This window comes from Maniola hyperantus, chromosome 6 (genome assembly GCF_902806685.2).
Source record: "Maniola hyperantus chromosome 6, iAphHyp1.2, whole genome shotgun sequence".
In the NCBI taxonomy this organism is placed as follows: domain Eukaryota; kingdom Metazoa; phylum Arthropoda; class Insecta; order Lepidoptera; family Nymphalidae; genus Maniola; species Maniola hyperantus.
Genome location: NC_048541.1, coordinates 4,154,136 through 4,169,385, shown reverse-complemented (window position 1 = coordinate 4,169,385; position 15,250 = coordinate 4,154,136). Strand labels below are relative to the sequence as shown.

The following is a 15,250-nucleotide window of genomic DNA, read 5'->3' as shown; positions in this document are numbered from 1 at the left end:
AGAAATTCCAAACGAGCGAAACTAATGCAGGTCAGCTAGTCACTGAAGCATACCTCGATATTCCATTATGACTCTTATTACCATCAACAAAAGAGCTTTTACTATTTCTGATCATTTCTCAGTTGCTAAGTGTTCTCTCGAGAATACATCCAGTCAATATTTACCATCACCTCGACTCGGAACGTCTGGACTAATGGCTCGTCCAAGTCGTCTCATCAAAGGCACTCAGCGAAAAACGTGACTCACTTTGTCACGTACTCTCTGTAGTTTCAGTATAAAGTTCAATTTGTCATAACTATTAAAATATAAATTACTAACTAATGGACTAGTTGATATGTAGATTAGGTTTTTAAAATCCCGTGGTAACACTTTGATTTTCCGGGATAGAAAGTAGCCTAACTAACGAATAAAACACTGAATTCTCTATTTTTTTTGATTTAAGAAATTTTTAAACTGAATAACTCAGTTGGATGGAAAAACGAACTTTTTTCAAGTAGATAGATATACACTAAAAATATATTTATTAAAACAAACCGCTTAGAGTTGAGTAAAAAGTAAATAAAGCATAATTAATCTGCCTCATCTTTTACAAATAAACCTCACAACCACTATTTACTGTCCTAAACATGTCTGAAATAAACTTTTACACTGCTAAAGTTACATAGAAGAGAGACTTTCAAATAAAAAATCAAGAAGCGTAAACCACAATCTGGGCATTGGCACAGTTGTAGAGGGCATCACACAAATTGTATGTTATGTGGTGTCAAAGACATCACTACCCCTATTTTAAATGTAAAAGTGTGCTTGTTTGTTGGTTTGTCCTTCAACCACGTCGCAACGGAGCAACTGATCGACGTGATTTTTTGCATGGTTATAGTTTAAGACCTGGAAAAGGACATAGGCTACTTTTATCCCGGAAAATTAAAGAGTTCCCACGGGATTTTTAACATCCTAAATCCACGCGTACGAAGTCGTAACGTAAGATCCTTGTGAATCAAGGAAATTATATTGTAATATTATCCTACACTACACATAATAATATATTCCTCTGTAAAGTTATAAATAACTAACTGATACCCCCGATTTCTCTCGTGTGGATTTACATTTTAAATATCTCGTGGGAATTTTTAATTGCCGGGATAAACATTGCCACGTCCGTCTCTGTCTCCAGGAATCAAACTAGCGTTGTGCCAAATTTCATCAAAATCGGTTAATGGGTTTTGTCGTGAAAATGTAACAAATAGACTTATTTTCGCAATTATTAGTAATCCATACCGGATTTGGATACAGAATATTAGTAGGAATATAAATCTTAGTATACCCAGAGCAGTCTGTAATTCAAAGTTATGGATATCTACCTGATCGGACCCGGCGAGAATTTCCGAAAATCCTTTCATTCATAGTGGTGGCCTATATTAAGAGAAAGCCTAAAATCTCAAATTTCTGGATCCAACGAGCTGCACGTTAAACCGACCTTTTATACATAAACTAAGTAGTTTAATTATAAACTGGCATTGTCCGGGTTGATTTATGTATTTAAAGTTTCCATCGATGTTTTCAAAATCTTTTCTCAGTGAGGGTCTAGTTCTATGTTACTTAGGTATAGAAAGAACCTAAATATGCAAAATCTCAAACTAGACCAAGCAGTTTCAACTTTAGGTTGATATGTTAGTCAGTCTTTTACTATCCCGAGTTTTATAATATCTTTGATATACTAAGGAGACAAAAACAAAAGGAAGTCATTTAGGGTGCGGAATCAATTAAGTATAGCTTATTATTATGGACTCCTCTCACTCCCCCTGGCTGCCTGTTCGTTTCACTAACTGACAACTTTGTCCCCGCCCTGCGAAGCCTTATTAAATTACTGACAGTAATTTAATTAGGAGTTTTCCCTATTACATTAATGTCTATTAGAAACCCATTAAAACGATCGCAAGTTTGGTAATTATTACGAAATTCTCGCTTCAGTTTTTATTGCCTATTGAAAGTCTTAAAATAAACTTTCAGAAATTATTCACATTTAATTACATACCTAACAAGTAGGCGCATAAAAGTTACTTTTTTGTACCCGATTAAAGATTTTCAAGAAATATATCATGAGTTCAAGAGTCCCTACTGCCTACTAACCTATATATTAAAATAGTTGCGTAGATAGTGTGTTCTTTTCTGCTATGAACTGGACGGGTAACGGACTTAAGAGTTCAATTTTAACGTTTTTTAATCCTCCGTGCTCAAAAGAGCACGATAAACTGTCAATCTCAGTTATCGATACTTACATACTAGTATTATAAATGCTAACTAAACTACTACTCTTTCACGGCTCATCCGTTCAACAGATTTTGACGAAATTTGGCACAGAGATAGCTTGCACCCTGAGGAAGGACATAGACTACTTTTTATCCCGGAAAATCAGTGTTCCCACGAAGTTTTTAAAGACCTAAATCCACGCAGACGAAGTCGCGGGCATCATATACTTAGTTATCAATAATATCTGATCGAAATAATCACTGTAAACCTGAGTTTCCTCTAGTAGTTCATTCTAGATAATATATAGCACGCGACAGTTCGAAATGGCAATGGGGAGAGAACGACCCGCCCACCCGCACAGCCTCGCGCTAACCCGGTGCGAGCAAGCGCGGGTAACGTGCGGGTGTACGGCGCGTCCTCCCGCCTCATACCTCGATTGCCATCTCAACCTGTCGCGGACTACAAGTAGGTAATAGGTATACCTACCCATAACAAGAAACAGACTAATGCTGGATTTAAAACGACGCAGTCAGAATTGTTTCCTTTATACGCACTCGGTGCTTTATTACACGAGTAATTTAAACAAAATTACCCTCTTAGGGGGAGAGTACGCGAGGTAATCGTCCATGAGGTGAATATAAAATCTTTATTAAGATGCCTTTTCAACCGACGACGTTCAAAGAGGAGTGTTATCAGATAAGAGTTTTGGTTGTTAAAAAGTCTACTATCGCTGGATCTGTCACTACCATTTTGTTACATTACCACTTTACTGTAGGTACCTACTTATCATAATATTTAAAGACAACAATTTCGCGTGCTCAAAAAATCGATATACCTAACTAGGCTTATCGCAGTCGGGTAAAATATGTCATAAATCATAATTAACTGCTACATAAATGTTAAATATTAATATATTTCAATTTGTGCAAAATTTCGAGAAAAGTTTCCCACCCTTGATTGGAAAGCCAGAAAGTAAGAAATTATTCACAACTTGAAATAAAGTTGTTATTCGGTAAATTTGTTTAGCTTCCTTTAATTTTGTTATAATAATTATGTTAATCCGAATAACTGATAAATCATTATTATTAGACATATTTACTGTGGATCATATAATTTTCAAATAAGTAATCCTTTCGTCTACCTTGTACCTACCGACGTAGTTTGACAGCTACGGCAGTGTGACGCGATTGCAATCATTTCTGATTGGCTGGCACTCTTTCGCTATTGGCTAAAATGCACTTTGGCAGCAAGAATACCATAATTTCAGCCAAACATAACAAAATTATTCTCTACGAGATTGAAATCGCAACTATTTGACTGTAGAACGCGAGGGGTTTCTGCCGCGCGAGAGTACGCGATTGGTTTACGAGTTACCGCTTTTTCCCCACTACAAGTATGAGTATCATGGCAATAACGGTGTAACGTGGTGGACGGGTCACGGGTGAGGTGGCCACTCCGCCACGTTTATGTACAAGGGTCCTACTCAACAATGGCCTACGTGAACCGTAGTAGGTGGCTCAATGAAACATGGGGTTTGTGCGTGGTGCCACGTCACAACGGACCCTGTTATTTTTGAAGTATTAATTAAGTATAATATCATTTGAAACATCCGCGCATAGGTACGTATACAGACGATACAGGTTGAGGTAATGTATTCAATTTCGAGGTCCGATGCCCCAATCACCTTATGCTAATACTAACACCACGCACAGAGGGCTATGTAAATGATTGTTATGGATATCTGAACCGGCGCTTTGCATATATAAACAATGCGTCCATTCTATATTGGCTGTTATGTCTAGAGCTACGTTTTAACTTTTAGGTAATCATCAGTACCTATACTATACATAGCAGAAAGTCATTACGTACAGTGCGACCGTTTACATCGGCTTCATCAATGACATTCTATAGAATGTCATTGGGCTTCATCAACCGATAGATGTCCACAGCTTGACATAGGTCTCTTGTAGATTTATTATAATATGTTTTAATCCTTGTATCGAGATTCCAAGATTCAAAAGTAGTTTAAAAGGTTTTAAAATTTTAGACTATTTTAATATCACGAAATCTCGCGTTTTGAAAAAAATAAATGTAATTATCACAAAAAAAAATCGTGTAATTAATGCAATAAACTAGGTTACGATGTTTCATTTTGACTACCAGTATCTGAGGAATTAGAGGTAGCGCACCATGACTCGGTACTTGGATAAATATATCTACCATCGATGGTTTCTACTTATGTGCGTTGAAACCACCCAATCGATGTGCCCAATCGATGTGTGGAAGAGCATAGAGAAGGCAACAATGCGGAATAAAATCAAATAATCAAACTCAGTTAAACGGAGGAGTCGTGAAAAGGTAACATATAGACAGACACACTTTCCGCATTTTATAATATTATTAGTATGGATTTAAACACGCAATTTACTACTGTCGCTATTTAATTAATAAAAACGAATTCATCTTCAGCTATATTAAAATCCGCGGTTTTTGTTCTCCTCACTCCTCCGCGCCTGTAGGCTGAGCATAATATTCGAAAGCGGCGCGACTTCTCAAAATTAAAATGCGGTAGACCACCATCTTTAATAAACTCACAGACAGATATTTTCTTAGCGATGGATTGAGACGGGTATGTTAAAAATATCTGTATCTGGTAACAGACTCGCGCACCGAGAGTTCCGTACTCAGGTAATTTTTTCGACATTTTGCATGATAAATCATAAACTATTAAGTATGCATAAAAATAAATAATAATCTGTTTTAAAATGTACAAGTAAAGCCCTTTCATTGTATGATACCCCACTTGGTATAGTTATCTTACTTTGAAAATTGAAAATACTAATTAATTATTTGTTCATGCACACATTTTTTTTTAATGATGCAACCACTAATTCACGGTTTTCAGATTTATTCCTTTACTTGTGCTATAAGACCTACCTACTTACCAAATTTCATGATTCTACGGTTATATGTGCCGAATCGCGGGAGGGCGCCCGTTCGGTACTTAGGCTGCCTGTCCACTGGTGCGGAGCGGAGCGGAGATGTGTTGAGCAGACCAATCAGATTGTCGGTAAATAACGTGACATTTTTATTCCGTCATCTGATGAAACTCTGATTGGTTAACTATACACATCTCCGCTCCGCTCCGCTTCAGTGGACAGGCACCCTAACTCTTGGCGTTTGTTGGACAGACAGACAGTGTGCGGGGCGTCCCCACCTCAATTGTCATCTCGACTTGTCGCGTACTATAGTTTAGCGTCGCATCGGTGATATTTTAATTAATCAAACTCAAAAGGTAATAAAAACTACTATTAGTTGGTAATCTAAATATTTAAAAGGAAAAGGTGACTGACTGACTGACTGACTGAATGACTGCCTGATCTATCAACGCACAGCTCAAACCACTGGACGGATCGGGCTGAAATTTGGCATACAGATAGCTATTATGACGTAGGCATCCGCTAAGAAAGGATTATTGAAAATTCAACCCCTAAAGGGGGGAAATAGGGGTTTGAAGTTTGTGTAGTCCACGCGGACCAGTCGCGAGCATAAGCTAGTTTTCTAATAAAAGCACAAGAAAAACTCTAATAAACATGATTAAATATCTTCAAACGTAAAATTATAGGGTTTGATCAAATGATTGACAATGCTCGTTCTTGTCGGTACTGGCGGTGGTCCAATCCATCCTACTCGGAAATTCTCTATAATTTTAGCTATCACAGTCTCCATTTCAAGTTCCGCTATCCGTTTACCTGTAAAAGAGACGTAGCGGTATAGGTTTTATTTTACTATAAGTGTAGAAGTGGGCCGATAAGGTGACGTCTTATTTTGGCAGAATATTTCGTATGTTACATGGGCGCAACTGTAACTCCAAGCGGGTTGAGTTGTTATTTAAATTTACCTATACAGCTTCTTGATCCAAACCCGAAGGGACAGTACACGAACGGGTGAGCTTGGCCGTAGTATAATGGATCATTTCTGTTGACAATCCATCTCTCTGGTATAAACTCCTTTGCGCGTGGAAATTGCTCCTCCCGCGAGCACAAATATTGGTTTGCAAATATCACAAACATCTGTAACAAGAATATAATCACCTTTACTCAAATCGGAGAAATAGCGAAAAAATTGTACCGAGACGCAACGTGGCATGATGGTTCAAATGGGACGCTTTCATTTAACTGTCTGACCGAATCGCAGCCAGACATCGAGTGAATTTATGAGCACTGAGATAGAGAAATGTCAGATTGTTGCAGAAATATAGGCACATCAGTTCCTGAAAAAAAATGAAAGACAATTTTAGTTAAAAAAATTACGACAATCGGTATAAGTCCCGCAAATTGCTAATGCGCGTGACCGTCGTTTTAGTGACGTCAGCACTAGACTGAAGTTTCGAGCTGATGGTATATTTTTATTTCGGCTGATGTCAATATGATGTCATTTCGATGTTAATGAGACATGGTTCCAGCGCAATAGCAATTTGCGGGACTTATAAGCTATCCTGTCGTAAAATTTTCAACTACAATTGTATTTGATTTCTAAACACAACTCAGTAGTTATAATGTTTCACAATATCTAATGCGCAACGCATATCGGCAGCGCTATGAATGTCTTGGTAACCCTGTTGGATTCCTGGCGTAGTGGTAAGCGCTGTGGTCTTAAAAGAAAGTCTCGGTCCCGGCTCGATTCCCGGCAGGGGCAATTTAGGTATTTGCAATTTTAAAGTTGGCTCTGGACGAGTTTCATGGGAGGTTCCAGTCTCTAGTAGTTGCCATCCTATCAGCAAAACCAAGCTATTTAGATACGATGCCGCGTAGAAACCAATTAGTGGGGAAAAAATAACTGCCATACCCTTTCAGGAAGTACTAGTTCTAAGAAGGCTAAGCTCTCAGGCAATAATAGTAGCAGATAAAAATCCAACTCAAGATCGAGTTGGAATTGAGACTTGAATTTCCACGAGCGTAAAATTTTTGTCTTTACGGCCCTAGTGATGAAATCGAATAGAACCATCTTTTTGATTACAACATAAATTCAACTTTATGTACGTTGACAATTGACATACGCATGAAATTGACTAGGCTGAAAACAAAACATGGAAAAGGGTGCGCGGTGCACCTGGATGAGCTTCGCCTAAAGTAAATAAAGTTTAGTTTAAATTATTATCAACAAAGCTTTTAAGCCTAAAGGTGCTGATAGACTTGAGCATTCACTTGTAACAGAACATCGAGCATTCGCCGTTTTTATTTTTGCCGAACTGAACAACGAGCCGAGCCAAGCATAGAGCCAAATATTGCTACGAACATCTTGAGAATTCTAGCGAACGCTCTATTCGATGCTCGTCAATTCTTCATGAAGATATCAGACTTGACGGTTGCATGTGCTGCATTTATACTCATTGGTTATGTTTTAAATAAGAAAAGAAAAATAGAAGATGATGGCAAACTAATCTGTTTCGTCTTAGACGCAAATCTGCTCGATAGAATGCTCGCTAAAATGTTCTCGTATTTTTCTGTGATGTAACATTAGCACGAATGCTCATTACAAGTGAATGCTCAAGTCTATCAGCACCTTAAGCTCCACTGTGCTGGTGTGCGGTTTTATCTTACATTTTTCGGTATTTTGTATCCCATCACATTATATTCCTTCGTGGTTTTCCTAAAGTTTCCTCCCACTACAGGCATTAATCTGAGCGATTCTTTGATGCATGCTTTAAGATATTGCTTCTTTCCATCTTTAGACTTGATCTCCTCTCTTAATTTATTTTGTTTCTCCGGGTTTTGGGCTAGATGCAGTAAAGATGCTATGGTGGTATTGGCTGTCTGAAACAAAGATGTGATGTTTTAATTTAAGTCATTATAATATTTATCTTATAAAGGCACTAAATTAAATTAAAATTTCGAAGTAAGATAACTATATCAAGTGGGGTATCATATGAAAGGGCTTTACATGTGCATTCTAAAACAGCTTTTTATAAATTTTTATGCATCATAGTTTTTGAATTATCGTGCAAAATGTCGAAAAAATACGACTGTAGTACGGAACCATCGGTGCGCGAGTCTGACTCGCATCTAAATAGAAGGCCAACGTCTTAACCACTAGGCTATCACCGCTATACTTACTGTATCAATAGCCGCGAATAACATATCGCTTGCCATGATAACTGCAACATTGTGATCGATTTCAAGTAACTTTACCAAAATCCCTTTTTCTTTGTCTTTATCAGGATCTTTTTCTTTATTCTCACAATTTTTTAATTGTTCGATAGCCTTTTCTACGAAATATTCATTAAACCTGAAAGATTGTTACATAAATAGTAAATCTTATTACAGCAGGCACTATAGGTAGGTATATCATCATCATCACCAACAATAACTGATAGACGTCAACTGCTGAATCCAACGGCTCTCTGCGACTCACCTGATGTCGTCATTCCACCTCTTTTTTATCGCTGGGAAATGCATGCATGCATTACATAAATTCCAATGTGTTATTTTTAGCAACACTATTTTAGTCAGATTTATATACGAAGCTATAAAGCAATTTAAAACAAACTTGTTTTGTTTGAATTTTATAAACCTGTTTAATGAATTCTTCAATGAATCAAAATAGATAGGGAAAAAATATTAGAACCAAAAATGGCAGGTAAATATAAAATTGTGAAAAAAAACTCGAAAGTGACCTCGAACCAGCAGAAATGCCGTACGCACAGGCTAGTGATAGGTATTTGCCGTATTACCTACTACGCAGAGGAGCTTATTTTGCTCTAAACATTTTCACTTTCTAGGTAGTGTGTGAAATTTGAGTAGTACTAGCATTAAGTCTAGTGAATTACTATTGTTTCTCACGCTTTCGAGTAGATGAATATTTTTTATTATTCAAGAAAATATTTTGAAATTTTATCTCTATACTTGCTTATGCTCTCGACTTCATCCGCGTGGACTACACAAATTTCAACCCCCTATTTCACCCCCTTAGGGGTAGCATTTTCAAAAATCCTTTCTTAGCGGATGCCTACGTCATAATACGAGTAGCTATCTGGATGAGAAATTTCAGCCCAGTAGTTTGAAATGTGCGTTGATAGATCAGTCAGTCAGTCAGTCACCTTTTCCTTTTATATATTATTTAGATTTCGATTGTACTACTGAAGGAAAATCGTCCTGCCGCGGGAAAACAACCATTGAAATTTCAATCCGTATACCAAATAGATAGTAATTAATAAAGTGTTAGGCTGTAGGCAAGACTACTATATATATAACAGGTAAAGTAAGTAAATCGGCATAATTACTTTGTATGTTCATCAAAACACTTCATTGCAGCTTTAAAGACAGGCGTTGAAATATACTTCCAAAGACTAGGCTCGAAGTCCAGTTTCTCGACTAAATAGAACACGTAGTGAGTAGCGTTGATCAGTCTCTTTACTGGGGAATCTTTTGGAAGGTTTGGATCAAAGCAATTTAGTCTAGATCCTAAAGCAACCACGCCGATCGCTTCCATCGCCCATAGAGTCATCTCTGTATTGAATTTGGCGTTAAGCATGTTCTTTTCGTTACGTTTTGATCTAATCCTGAAACAACATTATTAGTTAGTTTACTTTACTTAGATTATTTTTCATTTAATTTTATTTTATTACGTTCTAGTCTCTGTATATCTGCTTGAATTACATTCTGCATTCGAAGCACTGGTTAATTAACTTCAAAGTTTGGAACATCGGCGCAAAGTTGCCTGTCTATCGATACCTATTCTATAGAATACCGATAATATATTATTATTTAGGACAGTATGCCCAAAAACTTTTTGACCTGATTCCTCCTTCACCTTTCGACTATCGTAATTCAGTGCATCATCAAGATCTACACCCGTACTTATAGCACAAAATTCGACACGTACCTACCTACGAAGCGATTTGCCTCCTCGTTCCCAATTCGTACCGCTAGGATGTAGAGCGCCCGTTCAGCATCGCTTTTCTCATCTCCACTTTTAATATACCTACCTAGGTACCTTCAAGTCAATACTAAATAGGCATCTCATAGGCAAGCGCGCTCTATCTTAGGCTGCACCATCACTTGCAGCCAAGCGCTAGTCAATAAATGAAAAAAACCTTGTTCCTTCACATTGCTGGCAGTACGTCGTGCTGCCATTGCGCGTTCTGTTTGTTCAGCTTTTAGATATTCTTATTATAGATACGAAAGCGGAAAGTTTCATGGAATATGTTAATGTTGTTAGAAAATAAAACCTGTTAACCATGTCTCCCGCCACTTGATTGAGAGCATCAGTGTACATTTTTATATTTTTTGGCTGCAGCAATATTGGGTTTACGGTGGATCGAAATTTCTTCCAGGGCTCTCCGTGTCTGAAAAATAATATATTTATTGTATTCTATTTTTATATTTTGTACTATTTTATTTTATCGTTGATCGGAAGAATCGCAGTCTCCAAAGTGTGCTTCGCCGAATTTGCATTTCTGAATTAATTTACTTCAAATAATTACACTAAATATAATAATTAAATTGTAAATATTATATGCTCCAAAGCTGAACAAATACTTACATTAGTCAAGTATCAAGTAAAAATAAAATTATTATATAATATTTTCCCAGCTGTCACAGAGAAAGAGAGAGCCTGCTTGATTTTGCTCTACATTTTTTTTACATGACAATTATTATGGCGATAACGGCGAGATATTAATTTCAGTTATGGGGGTCTTGGGATGTTAACAAAGTAGGTACAAAACAGGTAGATCGAACTGTGTGTTATTTCGGGTCGACAGAACCGCTACTTTAGGATCATCGCAGAGCGGAGTTTTAACCAATTAGATTATAACTAGCGACCCGCCCCAGCATTCGCATGGGTGCAATGTAGATAGGTACTAATGTGGTGTCATTGAGGTGTCATTGCCTCGGAAACTCTCAAATGAGAGGACTTTTTTCCGACCTAATTCACATTATTTCAATTTCTCTGGGGATCTCTATTTTTTTGAGAATTAAACTATAGCTATAAACCTTCCTCTTGAATCACTCTATCTGTTGGTGAAAACCGCATTAAAATCCGTTGCGTAGTTTAAAAGATCTACGCGTTCGTACATACAGACAGCGGGAAGCGACTTTATTTTGTACTATGTAGAGATAATGGAGACATAAGAAAACTCCAGCGAACGAAAATTTTCACGGTTTTGGATCAAATAAATCAGCGCCACCTCTTATAGATACTAATGAACGACCCGTTTGAAGTCCAGACGTCACTGAGGTTGCATTGGTGCTAAAGCACCACTGAATCGGTGCCATTTTGTTTGTTCAATAGCCCTGTTCATACGAAGTAATATATAAGTCAATGGTTCTAACTAACCTAATGATTACAAGAACGAAGCTAACGTTTGAAATGCATTTTAAAACTTAATTTTATGTTTCGCGTCATTACGATCAGCAAATACCTAACATACTTATTTTTAAAAAGCTTAAAAATTAAATATCTAAGCAGATCTATTAATGACGTAAGAATTATTTAATACTAAATGATGCCCGCGACTTCGTCCGCGTGGATTTAGGTTTTTAAAAATCTCGTGGGAACTCTTTGATTTTCCGGGATACAAGCTATGTCTGTTCCCAATTTCGTCGAATTTGGTTGAACAGATGGGCTGCGAAAGGCTAGCAGACAGACAGAGAGACAGACAGACTTTAGCATTTGTAATATTAGTATGGATTCATTTGCGCAAGTGATTCAGGTAATTACATTTTAATTTGCACCATTAATTCAGAAAATGACTTGTAATTACGTACGCAAACGGAGATACTTGCGTCATCTAATTATAATGTGCATCATAATAATCTTAAGAGAATTATGGCATACTAGCTGATGCCCGCGACTTCAACCGCGTGCATTTAGGTTTTGAAATCCTGCAAAACTCTTTGAATTTCAGGGATAAAATGTAGCCTATGTCACTCTGCAGGGTTTTAACTATATCCATGCAAAAAATCACGCTGATCAGTTGTTCCGTTATGGCGTGATTGAAGGACAAACCAATAAACAAACACTTTAGCATTTATAATATGGGTCAATATTAAGGGTAGTCAAACTTATTCAGTGCTTGTACATACTCAGTTATAAGGCCAGTTGTCTCTTCCCAGGGATTGTTTTTCCTCGAGTAGTAAAATTTCCTGAAGTATTCTAACACATCGAAACCCGGACGGACTGGCATCTCATTTTCGTTCCGGAAAATCTGCAATTTCGAAGGAAAAATTAACCTTGAATTTTTGAACATTGAGGTACTGTATAGTATGGAGGTATGAAATGGCCTAACTACCAAGACATACGCAACTCTATTAAAGTGATCGCACACAAAGAAAACTCGCAAGGCGCAGGAAAGCCAAAGCCGCATTTGCCAGTCTGACTTAAACATACTAGTTTGTTGTGAGCTCTTCTCAGAACTGGGCGCGTTTGGAACCCTCGTAGCTTTAGTTTTAAGTTTGCGTAATAATTGACGAAAAATTGATCTTTTTTCGTAGCTGGTTACGAAAAGTTGGATACCAATTGTGACAGAACCGTTTCAAGTTAGCCTGCTACCATCTTAGACTTATCATCATCACTTACTACCAGGTGAGATCGCAGTTAAAGGCTAATTTGTAAGGGAATAAAAAAAAACAGAGCTTACATTTAACGCAACGTCTGGGTCGTAAAGGAAGATAACTGGTGACATGCCGATCCCTCCTTCCACTCTGACGAGAGGTCCGTAGTTTTCGTATAATATCTGTGCTAGTTCCACTTTGCGATTGTATAGTAAACCTTAAAAAAAACGCACTCAAACAGTGTTTAAATTTTTCCATTATTGATATTTTAATTGATTTTAGACTTGTTTCGTGGTTTAACGACCTATCTATACTTAATATTATAAATGCGAAAGTGTATCTGTCTGTCTGTCTGCTAGCTTTTGACGGCCCATCCATTCAACCGATTTTGACGAAATTAAGTACAGAGATAGCTTGCATCCCGGGGAAGGACATAGGCTACTTTTTATCCCGGAAAACCAAAGAGCTCCCATGGGATTTTTAAAAACCTAAATCCACGCGGACGAAGTCGCGGTTAAATAGTTAAATTAATTTAAATAATAAAAGTTTAATTAATAATAAAAATGTTCTGTTGTAACCGCGGTAAGGATCCATGTAACTGGGTTGTGTAATTCATACTATTTGTAAAGAGGAAAGATTTGTTTGTTTGTAATCTCTGATAAGTTCTGAAACTACTTTAACCGATTTTATTAATTCTTTCACCATTAGAATAGAAATTTTGCAGAAGTAACAAAGGCATAACAATATTACATATTATACAAATATCTATAGATATAATATAGAATTTAATTTGAGCGAAGCCGGGCGGATCAGCTAGATAACAATAAAAATAGCGTGGTACGTATCAACGCGTTTAATTTACTTTAATAGCTGACTAGCTAATTTCCGGCTGCACAAAACAGGCATTGCAACGCATACGTTGCAATGCCTGTTTTGTGCAGCCGGAAATTAGCAGCAGTATTTGTACTTTGATGGTCTATGAAAAATCTTTACGCAAAGAGCCAACAATAACTACACAAAGTTTCAACTGAATCAGAATGTGTGTTGGTTTGTTGGTGGGTCCTTCTCGCACGACGTGATTTACATGGATTTAGTTAAAGGCCTGAAGAGTGACATAGACTACTTTTTATCCCGGACAGTTGAATTCTCAAGGGGCTTTAAAAAAACCTAAGCCCATCATGGACGTATTCGCGGGCATCATCTAGTCACGAGCGAATCTTAGTAATTAATGTGAAAAGTTTGGATATTTGGATGTTTAGGTATTAGGTACGCCTTCACGCAACAAGGACTGTACCGATTCGGTTGAAATTTGGAATGTTGGTAACTCTTTTTAATATCGGAGACTCAAAGAATTTCATCAAAATCATGTAGTAGCTAAATTATCAAGTAAATAAGTAGATAAATTATAATATATGTAGACTACCTCCAGGTAAAATAAAATGCAGAATCTGTCCAATAACTGGTAAAGTTGTAGGTCCAGGGATATTTTTCCATGACTTAGTCAATTTGTCCTCACTTACGTGTGTACTGTTTATAGAAATTGACCTGTAATCATTAACTCATATAAGTCAATTTGTCCTCACTTACGTGTGTGAATGCACTGTTTATAGAAATTGACCTGTAATCATTAACTTATATATTACTTCGTATGGACAGGGCCATTGAACAAACAAAATGGCACTGACTCAGTGGTGCTTTAGCACCAATGCAACCTCAGTGACGTCTGGATTTCAAACGGGTCGTTCATTAGTATCTAAGAGGTGGCGCTGATTTATTTGGTTTCCAAAACCGTGAAAAATTTTATTCGCTTGGGCATATCTTGTTATTTATATCGATGCCTGTACTTTTTCTATTCATCAAAAAACTTACATATTGTAGGGAAAAAAATATTTTTAATGAAAAAGGTTTTATAAAATTAGTAAATTACAAAATTGAGATTTAAAAAAAATTCCACAAATTTATTTAGTTAGTGCGTCTGATAATAATTACTACTTTAGTAGTATCTAGTAAGATTATAGAAATAATAAAAGAGCGTAGATTTGACCTGAAGCTCGTTCCAGCAATGCTCGGGGCTGCAATTACTTTTATGGCATAATATTGTACTATTTTTGAAAAAAGCAATCGCCGAGTTTCTTGCTGGTTCTTCTTGGTAGGAAGGTAATTCTGAACTAGTAGTAGATGCATTTGACGATTCAATAGTACTTCCAAAAGTATAATTGAAAATATTTTTATTTTATTTTAATAAAAGCAATAATAAAAGAAATTTTGTAAAACGTAAAAAAGGTAAATATAAATATTTCCTTAATTCTTACCTTATAATCTGGTTTTTAATTACAGTCCAATTAATTTTTTTATTAATAAACACGTTCATCTCACTTTATAATATTTAAATCACCAAAAAAAGTTACCGTATGTATCTCCTACTAGTCACCTATCGTGTGTACTCG

The 15,250-nt window shown here is 36.7% G+C and overlaps 1 protein-coding gene across 2 annotated transcripts; it reads right to left on the bottom strand.

Moving 5' to 3' along the window:
- Nucleotides 1–5,543: 5,543 nt before the first annotated feature.
- Nucleotides 5,544–15,250, bottom strand: LOC117983180 (cytochrome P450 CYP12A2-like). 2 transcript variants are annotated; one of them, XM_069499051.1, is made up of 11 exons: nucleotides 15,116–15,250; nucleotides 14,397–14,421; nucleotides 14,227–14,329; nucleotides 12,890–13,020; nucleotides 12,336–12,457; nucleotides 10,478–10,594; nucleotides 9,530–9,808; nucleotides 8,364–8,535; nucleotides 7,851–8,063; nucleotides 6,149–6,320; nucleotides 5,544–5,999 (listed from the first exon to the last, which is right to left on the bottom strand). In XM_069499051.1, the coding sequence occupies exons 1-11, from the start codon at nucleotides 15,172–15,174 to the stop codon at nucleotides 5,845–5,847; spliced, it is 1,548 nt and encodes a 515-aa protein (XP_069355152.1). In that variant the 5' UTR covers nucleotides 15,175–15,250; the 3' UTR covers nucleotides 5,544–5,844. The 2 variants fall into 2 exon arrangements, with proteins under 2 accessions (XP_069355152.1, XP_034825550.2); XM_034969659.2 differs by lacking the exon at nucleotides 14,397–14,421 and having other exon boundaries at nucleotides 14,227–14,348; nucleotides 15,116–15,189.